The following is a 14246-nucleotide window of genomic DNA, read 5'->3' on the forward strand; positions in this document are numbered from 1 at the left end:
GAGAGCTCCGGGGTCAGTCACAAGCTCCTGTTTGGTTTTGGAACGTCTTAGAACAGTGCCCTTACCCCAACAGAGTCGCTTTGCATGGAGTACCATTACTTGTGTCCCTCCCAACCTGCCTCAAGCCTGTGGGACTCTTAGACACATCCCGCCCACATGAGGGTCTCTGCTGTCTTCTGTGAGGTGGGAGCCAATGGGCCACCAGATTCCTGAGCCACAGGGAGAAGGGAGCAGCAGAAAGCTGGAGCCGCCCTGGGTCCATGGAGGGAGGGGCTGGTCCCCTCCAGGCCTCAAATCTGGACTTGGGGTTTGATTCTGGGCCTTTTCCTCCCTCTTGGGATACAAGAGCAAGGGGCATCCTGCATGGCTGTCCTCCTCCATTCCACGCCCCCGAGCCCCATCACAGCTTCTAGCAGAGTGCAGGCAAGCCAGCCTTAGGAGCACTGCATTATAAAGTCAGAAACTGACCCCCAGCACCAGGCAGACCCTGCCCAGCCCCCAAGGAGCCCAGCCCCCACAGATCCTCGGAAACCACGTCCTGAGTGCACAATACAACGGTGCGCAGCCACCTGCCACAAGGCAGAACCCAGGCCCTGGGCAGGGAAGCTCCATCGCCGTTAACCAGACCTATTCTGTGCAGAACTGACACGCCCCACCCCAGGCCCTGGACAGCACTGTGGAGCTGCCCTACATCAAATCGTCTCAAGGCCGTTCCTTTGCTGGGTAGGAATTAGAGGCAAGCTGGCAGTCAAGACGGGATTCCACCCGGAGTCTGCACCAGGCCCATCAGGAAGGATGACCAACAGCAGATAGAAGGTCGGGGGGGGGGGGGGGGGGCTAGGACCACCTGATTCCCCGTCTGCAGAGCCCAGGCCTCCCACTTTCCCAAAGCACCTGACCTCAGAACTTGGTGAGAAATAGGATTACACAGCCGGCAGGCAAAGGGCCAGGGCCCTTAATTCCCTCTATCCATCTCTGAGCCCATGACTGTTCCGTTATCAGGACTCAATACACCTCAAAACCCCTTCCCTTCGAGGCAGGGACAGCTTGGTCCCCACTGTCCCACCCCTCTTCCCAACACCAAGAAGCCACGTGTCCTTTCTTTAAGGTGTGCACACTTTATTGAACTGGTCTTGTCAGTGTACAGGGAAGCCCCTGGCTGCCTCGTGCCTCAACCCCACTCCCAAGAGGATCAAAAAGCCTTCATGAATCTTGAATTGGAGGGGACAAAAAAGGGGGAAGCCATGATGGCAGACCACTCAAAATAAAACAAAAAGAACAGGTATTAAGGCGAAGATTAAAAAAAATTTGGACTACATAATTTACACAAAAGCAATTTTATCACCCTCCCGTGTGGACTCGGGCGAGGACTGCCCCTTCTCAGAGAGAAATGGGAGTGGCTTTTGGGAAGGCAAGGGACTTCCTGTAACAATGCATCTCACGATATTTGGAATGACTATTAAAAAAAAAAAAAAACAAAAAACACAATGTACAATCAAAGTCCTCGGCCACATTGTAGAACTTTGGGGATGCTCGCTCCAACCAACTGCTGTCACCTTCACCGTTCCAGTTTTTAAATCCTGAGTCAAGCGCCAAAAAAAAAAAAAAGAAAAAAAAACTGGAAAAAAAAAACTGAAAAAATTCAAAAACAATTAAAAAAAAAAAAAAAAAAACCCAAACAAATAAAGCCATGCCAATCTCATGTCGTTTTCTGCGCAGGTTAGGTTTTGTCAAGAAAGGGTGTAACGCAACTAAAGTAACAGTCCGCCTAGAAGCATTTGCGGTGGACGATGGAGGGGCCGGACTCGTCGTACTCCTGCTTGCTGATCCACATCTGCTGGAAGGTGGACAGCGAGGCCAGGATGGAACCCCCGATCCACACGGAGTACTTGCGCTCAGGGGGGGCGATGATCTGGGGGAGGAAGGGGACAGGTTAGCGGGAGGATCCAGCACACCGTAACCCAGGAGGAGGGGCACGCCCACAGGAGCCCCACCCACCCCCAACCCAAGGGGGGCCCAGGTCAGCAAAGTGCCCACCTTGATCTTCATCGTGCTGGGCGCCAGGGCAGTGATCTCCTTCTGCATCCTGTCGGCAATGCCGGGGTACATGGTGGTCCCGCCGGACAGCACCGTGTTGGCGTACAGGTCCTTGCGGATGTCGACATCACACTTCATGATGGAGTTGAAGGTAGTTTCGTGGATGCCGCAGGATTCCATGCCTGAGAGGAAACACGCCAGACTTGGCTTCCGGGAACGGCCACGAGGGTGACCCTCTGAGACCAAGGGCAAGAAAGGCAGGCGGGGCTCACTTACCCAGGAAGGAAGGCTGGAAGAGCGCCTCTGGGCAGCGGAACCGCTCGTTGCCGATGGTGATGACCTGCCCGTCGGGCAGCTCATAGCTCTTCTCCAGAGAGGAGCTGGAGGCCGCAGTGGCCATCTCCTGCTCGAAGTCCAGAGCCACATAACACAGCTTCTCCTTGATATCACGCACGATTTCCCGCTCGGCAGTGGTGGTGAAGCTGTAGCCACGCTCCGTAAGGATCTTCATGAGGTAGTCCGTCAGGTCCCGGCCAGCCAGGTCCAGACGCAGGATGGCGTGGGGCAGGGCGTACCCCTCGTAGATGGGCACAGTGTGGGTGACCCCGTCTCCGGAGTCCATCACGATGCCAGTGGTGCGGCCAGAGGCATACAGGGACAGCACAGCCTGGATGGCCACATACATGGCTGGGGTGTTGAAGGTCTCGAACATGATCTGTAGTGAGAAGAAACCAGGTGATGCCCAGGAAACCACCACAAGGGGGTCAGGCTAGACTAGGGACATGCAGAAAAGTGCAAGGAACACAGCTCAATGTGCTGGGGATCCCGGGATGGGGATTCACTTCAGACCTATTGTGCACCTACTGAATACACACTCCAAGGCCACTCGACACCAGCCTCATCGGCTTGGTCACACCAGCCAGTGTTAGTAGTACCTACAACCCATAGCATTTTATAACCTCAAACGCCTAATCAGAAAGGCAAACACAAGAAAGAATCCATCTGGGGAAAAAGCGAATAGAACCTGCAGAGTTCCAAAGGAGACTCAGGTCAGAGAAGAAAGTCCTAGGAGAATGGCAGAAGAAAGAACACGTGAGACAGGGCGTGGCACAGAAAGGCAAGAAAGGATGGGGTGGCCGCCCACGGAAGGCCAGTGGGCCACTAACCTGGGTCATCTTCTCACGGTTGGCCTTGGGGTTCAGGGGGGCCTCGGTCAGCAGCACGGGGTGCTCCTCGGGGGCCACACGCAGCTCATTGTAGAAGGTGTGGTGCCAGATCTTCTCCATGTCGTCCCAGTTGGTGACGATACCGTGCTCGATGGGGTACTTCAGGGTCAGGATGCCCCTCTTGCTCTGGGCCTCGTCCCCCACATAGGAGTCCTTCTGGCCCATGCCCACCATCACGCCCTGCGGAGGGAGGGGCGAGGCGTCCTGAGCACGGGCCCGGAGGCACCGACCTCCTCCCCGGGAGGAGGCCCCACCTACGACCCCCACCTAGATCAGAGCCAAGGCCGGCGCCCTACCTGGTGCCGTGGGCGCCCCACGATGGAAGGGAAGACGGCCCGGGGGGCGTCGTCGCCTGCGAAGCCGGCTTTGCACATGCCGGAGCCGTTGTCGACCACGAGCGCAGCGATATCGTCATCCATGGCGAACTACGAAGGGAGTCGGGCCTTGAGCCGGGGGTCGGGTGGGGCCGCCCCCGCCCAGCCCACTTCCGGCGCGCCGCGGCCTCGAGCCGCCAGGGGGCGCCGGCGCGCGCTCACATTGGGGACAAAGGCGGCCGGGCCGGCAGCGTTATTACCATAAAAGGCAAACGCTGGTTGGAGGCGGCCCCGCCGCGCGCGGCAGGAAGCCAGGCCCCCGCCCCCTCCCCACCCGAGGCTGGCTCCGCCCCCGCCTCGTTCAAAAAAGCGCCGGCTGGACTGGCGCGCGGCGGCCACGCCCGCGGGAGCCGGCGGCGCGGAGAGGAAGTGCGCGCAGGCGCCCTCGCGCCGCGGCGACCCCACCCCTTCCGGCCGGCCGCACCGCCCTCACCCCGGCCGCGGCTCCCGGCCCAAGCGTGCACGCGCACGCGCAGCCCTGGCCCCAGCCCCCACCCAGCCGGCGGACCCGCCGCGCCCACCCACCCACCCTGCCATCCAGCCGCGCGAGCCAGCGAGCCGCTGCCTCGGACAAAGACCCGCGGCCGCCTAAGCCTAGATCGCAGCACGCCGTGGGCGCGCAGTGCGAGCGCAGTCCCGGCCCGAGCGAGGGGGGAGCGCGAGCCCCGTTGCCCGTCCCCGGCGGCTCTCTCCCGGCGCCGAGGCCAGAGGCCGAGAGGCCAGCCGGCCGCCCGCCCGGAGGAGGCGCCGCGGGGCCGCAGCGAGCCCCGGCCGGCCCGGGAACCTACCTGGGGGTGGTGTAAACCGGCGGCGGCAGCGGCGGAGCGGCGAGGGCGAGGGGCCTGTGCTCGCGGGGTGGACGCGGTCTCGGCGGTGGCTGCGCGTCGCGCCGCCGGGTTTTATAGGGCGCCGCCGCGGCCGCTCGAGCCATAAAAGGCAACTTTCGGAACGGCGCGCGCTGATTGGCCCCGCGCCGCTCACTCACCGGCCTCGCCGCACTGTGCAGCATTTTTTTACCCCCTCTCCCCTCCTTTTGCAAAAAAAAAAAAAAAAGAGAGAGAGAGAGAGAACGAGCCGGGCTGGGAGAGAGCGAGAGCGAGATTGAGGAAGAGGAGGAGGGAGAGAGTTTTGGTGTTGGCAGCCCTTGGGTGCTGGGCCCGTGGGCCGCCGCCCCTCTTCGGCAATGCCTGATCTGGCCCCTCTCCTGTTCTCTACCCCGGGACCCCCTGCGTCACATGAGCGCCCCGGTGGGCAACGGTCAGCATGGATGCGAGGGTCCCCGGTTTCTGTGGGTGCATGCTTAAGGAGCAGTTGCAGGGGAAGCATTGGTCCACAATAACTCCACTGCCTAGAAAGCCTGGAATGGGGAAGGGCGGGGGGGGGGGCTTCGGCTGGGGTGCTTAGCTTGCTAAGTGAGGGGCATTACTACTCAGACACCTGGGGCTGAGGGGTATGGTATACTGAGGGGGAATTAGGGGGCTTGTGGCCACTTAACAGGGTTCTCAGGCCTTAGAGGCAGGACAGGCATCTGGAGCAAGTGACTGGAAGTTCCCTGTGAAGAGGGCTCCAAGCCACCCCAGCTGCAGGCCTGCACCGAGGTGGGCTCTGTAGAGCAGAGAAACTGTCCCCATGGAACCAAGAGCTGCCTGGTCACACCCAGCGGATCCTGGCCTGAGCCCTTAGCCCATGAGCCAGGCAGCTGTTGGGGGAAGGCAGGCAGGGCTGCTCAGCACAGCTCTGGGACCTGGGGCGCACCATCCATCGTCTGTCTGTCATGGGTGGCTGCAGCTGAACTTCTGTCCTGGACCATCTGGAGCCTGCCAAGGATCCTTAACGCCCCAGAGATGAGTTAGCTTGAGGGGCTGTGGGGTGGCACAGACAGTAGCCAAAGACCCACTGTCGTCAGAGGAGACCCTCTCCTTGTCGCCCTTTCCTGCCCTGGGTCTGTCCACCAACCATTGGGCAAGATTTGGGTATCTGGGAGTGTTCTGGGTGGTTCCCTGCTCTGAGAGCCGCCAGTTTGGCAGGCAGAGCTGGTACCCAGATGGTGACCATGGGTGGCCAAAGATGACTGGTGTGTGGCCGACAGAAAACCCCGGGGGGTCACAGAGGGACGTCTGGTTCAGCCTAGAGGACCATGCACCTTCTTGGAGATGGTGGCAGGAAGCTGAATTTTCACACAGAAAACGGGAAATGGTCTTGGTAGGGGCGCAGGCCTGTAACCACTGGGGTCTGTCTCTGGGCACCCCAGGGCTTTGCCGCACCTAGTAGGGCGTCATGAGCTGTGCGTGTGGAAACCAGTGACCCCTCCGTCCATATATGGATGTACAGTCTGGTCCTGCCCACCACGGGTGGCTGGTAGCAGGGCACTCTGTAGTTGCAGAGGCCATATCTGGGTGGGAGGGGTGACCCTGCCCCAGTGCATAGCAGAACCCTCAGGCTCAGAGCCCCACACCAGCACCCCTAGATCACTGCCAAGAGATTTGCTGCCTGCAGCTCTCCCATCTCGGCTCCAGGCTTGGGGGAATGTTCCCCACCTGTCCACTCCCTGCCTCCCGGGGACTGCCCTATCCCTGGCCTTGTATTTCTCAGTCACGGGCATCTGGCCAGCCAGCTGCCCTGGGGCCTGCCAGCCCTGCAATTTGGGGGCTGGGGAGCGACCCTCTTTTTGCCTGGGGGTGAGGGCTGCTTGTGGCTGCTCCCTGAGCCTGGAGGGGTGCTGGGCAGGCTGGGACTAGGGCCGCAGGGCCAGGGACGGGCTTACATCTTCTCCAGCAGGGATGGGCTAAGGGGCAGGGGCACCAGCCCAACATAACCTCAGACTGGAACACTACTGGCCCTAGGCCTACAGCAGCCATTTTCTGGAGCTCTCCTAGACATCCCTCAAAGCCCATCTGGGAAGACCCCCCTCTGTGGGGGAGCCCTTTGCCATCTGCACCCTATACCGCCCTCCCACTTAAGACCTTCACAGCTTGGCCTCCCGCTCCAGACTGGGAGCCCCGGCACCCACCTCCTCCCACCGCACCCTTCCGGGGGCTCTGTGCTGATGAATGAACAAGTGTCTCCCAGGGTATCCTCAGCCCTAGGAAAGGACACTGGGAAGACAGAGGATTGGGAGGGGGGTGGGCCTGGAGCCTAGGGGGAGGGGCGAAGAAAAAGAGGAAGTGGAGCCTGTGGGAGGAAGTGGGAGGAGACAAGCCGGAGAGGAAGTGAACAGGTTCTTCGCTTGGGAACTTTGCCCTTTGCAGGGAGATTTCCGAGCTGTCACCCAGCCCACATACGGACCTCCCGAGCCTTAGCCTGGCTCACCCAATGGCACTTCACCTGCTTTCTGGGGCTTTTTTATCCCACCACCCTGGTTCCCACCACCCTGCAAAGCGTCCAAGCAGGGGACACTTAACAGTCCTCCCCAAGGACAACACCTCTCTACAGAAACTTGACCTGTGGCTTCTGGACTGTTGGCTCCAGGAGGGTGGAGAGGCCGCACACTGAGCAGGGGCTCTGTGAAGGCTCACGGATGAACGAAGGCACAGAATACTCTAGCAAACACACGTCCTTTTTACAGAGGAGGAAACTGAGGCAGGACTGGAGTCCATCACGAAGGACACTAGGCGCAGGGTCCTGGGGAGTTTCATGCTGCCCCTCCCTGGTAAAGTGTCCCCTGGAGTGTGCCCAGGGACTGGGTCCAAAGGCTGTTCCAGAGTTTGAGTTCTTGGGTCCCACTTCCCTTATCTCCTGGGGTCCAGAGAGAAGAGCCACCAGCCTATGGTCACACAGCCATGGCTCCTGAGGCCCCAAGCCTGCAGTCTGTGCCACCTTTTCCCCCTGCCGTCCTCCCCGGCTCCAGGACATTCTCAGAATATTCTGGACCTCAGGATTTCTGAGGGATGGGGCTTGGGTTTCCTGTGCCCCCTCCCCAACTTTTCCTATGCCTCCGGGCCAGCTCGTGGGGATGCCTCCTCCAGGAAGCCTGCTGTGATTTCCTCCTTCTGCTATCAACCCAGCTGGGATCACATAGCAGGGGCACAGCCATGAGCCAAACCTCTGGGATCACGCTGCTCTCGTGTCCAACACACCAGCACCAACCAGCCAGGCGCGCTTCCAGAGCGGAACGGCACCAGGCACTGTTTTCAGCAACACCCTGCAGAAAGCAGGTGTGATCCCGGAGACAGACCTTAAATGAGAGAGTGAAAGAGAACTCGCTCTGCCACCTACGAAAGAAAGCAGCAGGTTTCCTCAGGAAGGAGGGAGCTCCTTAAAGGGCAGTCAGAGACACCCCGCCCCGCACCCCCCCCACCAACACCGCAGGAGCCAAGCAACCAGCTGAAGGAGGCCCCCCTCGGAGGAGGCAGGCAGGAAGGCTGGGCTGGGCCCTGTGTGCTCTCCTGGGCAGCAGCCAGGCCCTCAGTCCCCACCCAGGCCTGGCCTCTGGCCAGAGTGTCCCAGGGCCTCAGCTGGCCCCAGGCTGCTCACCGAAAGTTATCCACCCCCCCAAGGGGAATCCCCACCCTGGAGAAGCTGGGAACTTCTGATACTTCTTGGGAGAGTTTTAAAAAATCCTTAAAAACTACCCATCTCTCTTCCTGTGCACCAGGGCACTCCTGGGAAGTTCCCAGCCTTGCTTACTTGAACTTGATTGAATTTTCAGAAATAGAAAACAAGGTTCCCTGGGCTCCCCCACCCCTTCTACATGCACCAGCTGAGCCCGTTCTTCTTGGCCCAGACCAGCTTCTGGGAGGGCTTGCTGTCCCCATTCCGCAGAGCAGAACCCCAGGTGACCCAAACAGACCCCGAGTGCCGACAGGGAGCCGGACGCTGGGACCCTCCCAGGCAAACGGGAACAAGGAGGCGGGAGGGGGGTGGCGGGAAGCTGAGGCATCCTCGCCTCCGCCGCGGTCCTCCTGGCAGGGTCTCACAGCCCACTCATCACCACAACTTGCCTGGAGCAGCTGGTGGCTTGCCCAAAGCCCCCCAGATGCCAAGGTGGCCTTCGGACACCAGGTCCTTTCATTCTGCAGACCAGGGCCTGAGAAGCCAGGCGACACAGGCGGGATCAAGCCTGGTGACACAGGCTGGATCAAGCCTGGTGGGGTCATCGGCAACTTCAAGGCCTCCTGCCGGGGCCCCCTGGGGTGTGGGCAGACACACCGAGTGGGAATCGCAGGGCCAGGAGGCACCACACACACTATGCCCCTTAGTCCTCTGTTCCCGATTTGTGAAAGAAGGCAGGGGGGCAGCTGGCCCGCAGGGTGCCCCAAGCGGTCAGTGACATGGGGTCTGCCGCCCCAGCTCCGGGGCCAAGCCCCCAGAGATCTGCTCAGAGGCTCAACCCCCTTCCTGGCTGGGTGGCCTTCTCCCTGCTATTCTGCCTGCCCCAGGGGCCTGCCATGCCTGAGGAGTTGGACAGAGGGAGGGGTGCCCCTCCTGGAGGGCCCGGGGAAGTGAAAGGGGAACGGAGAAGGGGGAAGGAGATGTTGGAAAGTGCGGGCGGGCGGGGCAGGCTGACTCAGAGGCCAGCCTCACACACCTCAGGGCTAAGCCTGGCCTCCCCAGTCCCTGAGAGTCCCCGAGGGCCTGCTCTGACCAGAGCTAAGCCTGAGTCACGACCCAGAAATCTCACCTCACCCCTGCCAGCGCAGCCGGAATCTCCCCATTTCTCAGACTCACAAACTGAGACCAGCGGCCACAGGGCTTGGTCTTGCAGTTCACCGCACGCTGTGACGCAACCACCACACTGCCTTGCTGGTGGGCAATGGCCAAGCCTGGGTGTGTGGCTGTGCTCAGCACCCCTGCCTGGCCGTGGGGCACCCCCCACAGGGCTCCACGCTGGGCACTCCATGGCTGGCGCTGCTCCTCCAGCCGCGGGGCCTGGGGCCTGTCCAAGTGGAAACCCGATCGGTCATGGTCACAGTAGCTGCGTCACCAGCCCCTGCCCAGCCAGAAATCTCTGCTGCTGCTGCTGGGCTTGCCAGCAACCTGAGCCGGCTGTGTGGCTGGGCTTCCTGATGGCTCCCCTTGCTTGGCCCTGTGCCGACTGCTGGGGACACGGGGGTGGGGGTGGGGGATCCCTGGCCTGCCCTGTCCCCTGGGGATGTGGTCCTGATTGGATGAGGTTGGTCCTGGTCTAACCCAGAGAAGGGACAGAAGTCGTGGGCTTTGGTTGGATGGATCGGGCACAGAAGAAGTTTCCCCAGTGGACTGACCTCCATTGGGGACCGGTGGCAGCAGCCAGGGCCCTCCTCCCCTCATTTCCGGGATCCCAAGAGAATCATTTAGGCTAAGGACGTCACCTGGACTGCTGAGACCCCCAGCATGGGGGATGAGAGTGGGGAGGGGGGCTGGCACCAGGTGTGCTCACAGCTGTGACCCAGGATGTGTGGTGAGGAAGTTGCAGGGTCAGTCCGGGCCCTGGTAAGATTCAGGGATAAACCCATGGTGCCCAGGGCTGGAAGGCCACATGCAATCCTCTCTTAGTGAAGCCAGGGTGAAGAGGGCCCCAGAGCAGGTGGGGTACCCCAGGAAGTAGCGCCCTGCCCCCTCCAGGAGGCCCCATGGATAGTTAGCTCAGCACACCGTCTTTGGGGGACCCCAGTCTTTCCTTCTTCGAACCCCACTGAGGCTCCACACTAAGATTCTGCTCTGTTGCTCGCCCACTGGATGTCCTCGGGGAAGTGACTCAGCATCTCTGAGCCCACCAGGGTCTGAAAGACCATGTGTGGACGGCACTGTCTGGGTGGGCCTTCTGGGCTTTTCAGCAGCTTGTCACAGACTCTCAAAGCTGGCCACCACCCGGCTCCTTAAAAAAAGAGAAAACAAGGCCCAGAGATGGGCAGAGCTGGCCCAGAGGCACACAGCCCGTGTGGCAAGCCAGAGCCCAGGCCTGGAAGGCTAGAGGTATGCGGTCTGTGTGCCACTGGAGGGCCAAGTGGATCCGTCTGGAAGGATGCAAGATGCTGCTCCCCACGGCCAAAGGGACCTGAGCAGGCCCTACTGCGTGGACAGTTCTCGCGGCCACTTGGGGCCTGTCTCCCCAGGAAAGAAGCTACACGCTCAGGCCTGGCCTTCCCCACCTGGCCAAACCCAGTCCTGCCCGAAGCCTCATTCCGTGTCCCTCTCAGAGCACGTGAACTTCAGGTCCCTCAAACCATCTGGCTCAGGAGGGAGTGGGGCCCCCCTTGCTGCCCCCCTACTTGCCCTGGGGTCCCCTCTCTGTAGGCTGGTGTATCGCGGTACACCCAGCACCCAGCAGGCACCAAGACTGCAGAAGTAGTGGCGCCTGGGTGGCTCAGTGGGTTAAGCCTCTGCCTTTGGCTCAGGTCATGATCTCAGGGATCTGGGATCGAGCCCCGCATCGGGCTCCCTGCTCAGCGGGGAGCCTGCTTCCCCTTCTCTGCCTGCCTCTCTGCCTACTTGTGCCTGCCTCTCTGCCTACTTGTGATCTGTCAAATGAATAAATAAAATCTTTAAAAAAAAAAAAAAAAGACTGCAGAAGTAGATGGAAAGTTCTAAGTGTGTAGCTTTGTCATCTGCCCTGTTGGGGACATAGGGAAGACCACTGCTACGAAGTCACAGAGCAGAAACACTGGGCCAGCCCAGACTGGGCACAGGATGGCCATGTGCTGGTGACCTTGGGCCTTACACACTGTGTCCCTGTGGCATGAAAGCCAGAATACATCTTCTTCATCCCAGGCTTGCGGAGGGGGCTAAGAGGTGAGGCGCTCTCCAGCCTTGCAGCCACCTCCTGGGTGGTTCCCTGCTGGGCCAGCTCCAGGAGGCCTAGGAGGGGAGTGCTGGAAAAAACCCCTTTCTGCCTGCCCCCCCTCTGTACCCCCCCAGCATGTGTGTAACCTGTGTGAATTCACAAGAAAAATCGATGTCTCTCACTGGTCCTCATGCTCGTCACACACAGAGCAGGTCCCTTGAGGGGTGGATGGTGGGGAAGAGAGAGCCAGTGACCCCGCTGCCTTCTCCCTCTGCCCTTCCGCATTGTTTTTCCACCAGAGAATACCCGTATGACATGTGGGTGAGGAGGGGGCACGGGAAAGGGGAGGGGAGTGAGCGAAAGACTTGGAACGAGAGGCCACCCAAATCTCCAAATCACCAGTAAAAATAAAATGATGCTCGGGGTACCTGGGTGGCTCAGTTGGTTAAGTGTCCGATTCTTGGTTTCTGCTCAGGTCTTGGTCTCGGGGTCGCAAGTTCAAGCCTCACATTGGGCTCCACACTGGGCATGGAGCCTCCTTAAAAAAAAAAAAGATGCTCAACATCACGGGTCAATGGGAAATGCAAATTAAAAACACACTGAGGGGCGCCTGGGTGGCTCAGTGGGTTAAAGCCTCTGCCTTCCTGCTCGGGTCATGATCTCAGGGTCCTGGGATGGAGCCCCACATCGGACTCTGTGCTCAGCGGGGAGCCTGCTTCCCTCTCTCTCTCTGGCTGCTTCTCTGCCTGCTTGTGATCTGTCAAATAAATAAAATCTTTAAAAATAAAATAAAATTTGGGGCGCCTGGGTGGCTCAGTGGGTTAAGCCGCTGCCTTCGGCTCAGGTCATGATCTCGGGGTCCTGGGATCGAGTCCCACATCAGGCTCTCTGCTCGGCAGGGAGCCTGCTTCCTCCTCTCTCTCTCTCTGCCTGCCTCTCTGCCTACTTGTGATTTCTCTCTGTCAAATAAATAAATAAAATCTTTAAAAAATAAATAAAATAAAATAAAATTTAAAAATGTAAAATAAAACCACACTGAGATGTAGCCTTATCCCCGCAGTGGGATGGCGTTCCCAGAGGATTGGCGTCCCCAGTGCTGCTGGGGACAAGCAGCCGCTAGAAGATTGCAGGACTGGAATTTCCACAACCACCTTGGAAACTGTTCACAGGGCCCTGAAAATACGACCTGGCCATTCCACTCCTAGGTATTTATCCAAGAAAAAGGAGTCTGTGTGTTCCCCAGAAGACATGAGCAGGAATGTTTGTGCATATTCACGTATAATATAGAGTAACATAATACGTATTTATCAATGCCCCAAATGCACATGAGAACTAGGGACAGACAACCGAGCTGCGGTGCCTTCATGCCTGGGAATGGACTACTTCTGGTGGGCTCCAGACCGTCAGTCTCAAAAACACCGTGTCAAAAGGAAGAAGCCAGATGCAGAAGTAGATGCCACGTGATTCAGTGTTCACAGAGTTTACAGACAGGGGTGGGAGGTGGTGCTGAAGTCAGGTTGGTCGCTGCCCTTTGGGACTGAAAAGGGCATGAGGGAGCCTCTGGGAGTTGAAAATGTCTCTTGGTCTGGGTGCTGGGTGTAAGTATTCGGTGGGGGGCAATTCACGCAGCTACGCACTAAGGATGTGTGCACTTTCCCAAGAGGGGAGTATTTTGGGAATGTGGCCCACCCCTGCCAGCCTCATCTCACATGCCAGACACGCAGGCCTCTTGTCCTCAGAGCTCCAAACTCCTGCCTGCCTCAGGGCCTTTGCACTTGCCCTTCTCCCTGTCTATAATGGACCCTGCTCCCCAGGCACACCCTATTTGCTTCTTTACTTCCTGCTTATACTTTTTTTTTTTTTTAAGATTTTATTTATTGGGGCACCTGGGTGGCTCAGTGGGTTAAAGCCTCTGCTTTTGGCTCCGGTCATAATCCCAGGGTCCTGGGATTGAGTCCCACACCAGGCTCTCTGCTCAGTGGGGAACCTGCTTCCCCCTCTCTCTCTGCCTGCCTTCTGTGCCTACTTGTGATCTCTGTCTGTCAAATAAATAAATAAAATCTTTTTTTTTTTTTTAAGATTTCATTTATTTATTTGACAGAGAGAGAGATCACAAGTAGGCAGAGAGGCAGGCAGAGAGAGAGAGGGGGAAGCAGGATCCCCACTGAGCAGAGTCTGAGGCAGGGCTCGATCCCAGGCCCCTGAGATCATAGCCTGAGCCAAAGGCAGAGGCTTAACCCACTGAGCCACCCAAGCACCCCTACAGTCTGCTTATCCTTTAAGTCTCATTGTAAATGTCACCTCTTCCAGGAAGTCCTCCCTGATTCCTAGCCAAGGGCAGGGCTCTTAGGCCTCCCACATTTCTTTGTCATGTTCATCACAGCTGATAATTAATCTAGGTTTGCTTTCTCCCTCCATGCTCCATAGGCAGGGAGCATATCTGTTTTAGTTACTGCAGGATCCCTAGCACATTTTTATGGTTATTGAAGTTTTCAGCTCCCATCTGTGGACAGACAGACAGAAGGAAGGAAGGAAGGAAGGAAGGATCGATCCAGTTTCTACAGAAGAGACAGAGGCTGCCTGAAGGGATGTGTTGTCTCTTGAGGGTGTGAGCATCCTGTCCCAGGAGGGTGTGGTGTCCCAGGACTGCCAAAGCTGATGAGGAATAGGCCTAGGGAGGAGGGGGCTGGCCACCCGAGGGCTCACACCTTCCAGAGGATGTTGGCAGGAGGGGAGTAGAGGTGTCATAGGAAGTCTGTGCTGTAGCTGACTCACCCGGCCTCTGATAACACTCACGGGTCAGACTCCAGCCTCGCGCTCCAGAAGTCCCCCGGGGAAACAAGTGTCTGATATCCTGACTGTGCACGGGGCTGCCTGGCAAGACTTTCCAGGGGAGGGGTCTTTTTG

The 14246-nt window shown here is 58.8% G+C and overlaps 1 protein-coding gene across 1 annotated transcript; it reads right to left on the reverse strand.

Annotated features, from left to right (window-relative positions):
* Positions 1-1098: 1098 nt before the first annotated feature.
* On the reverse strand, positions 1099-4536 carry ACTB (actin beta). Its single transcript, XM_059414358.1, has 6 exons — positions 4426-4536; positions 3560-3688; positions 3204-3443; positions 2314-2752; positions 2038-2219; positions 1099-1912 (listed from the first exon to the last, which is right to left on the reverse strand). The coding sequence occupies exons 2-6, from the start codon at positions 3680-3682 to the stop codon at positions 1769-1771; spliced, it is 1128 nt and encodes a 375-aa protein (XP_059270341.1). The 5' UTR covers positions 3683-3688; positions 4426-4536; the 3' UTR covers positions 1099-1768.
* Between the last annotated feature and the right edge of the window lie 9710 nt (positions 4537-14246).

The sequence above is a fragment of the Mustela nigripes genome, chromosome 11 (assembly GCF_022355385.1).
Source record: "Mustela nigripes isolate SB6536 chromosome 11, MUSNIG.SB6536, whole genome shotgun sequence".
Taxonomy (NCBI): Eukaryota; Metazoa; Chordata; class Mammalia; order Carnivora; family Mustelidae; genus Mustela; species Mustela nigripes.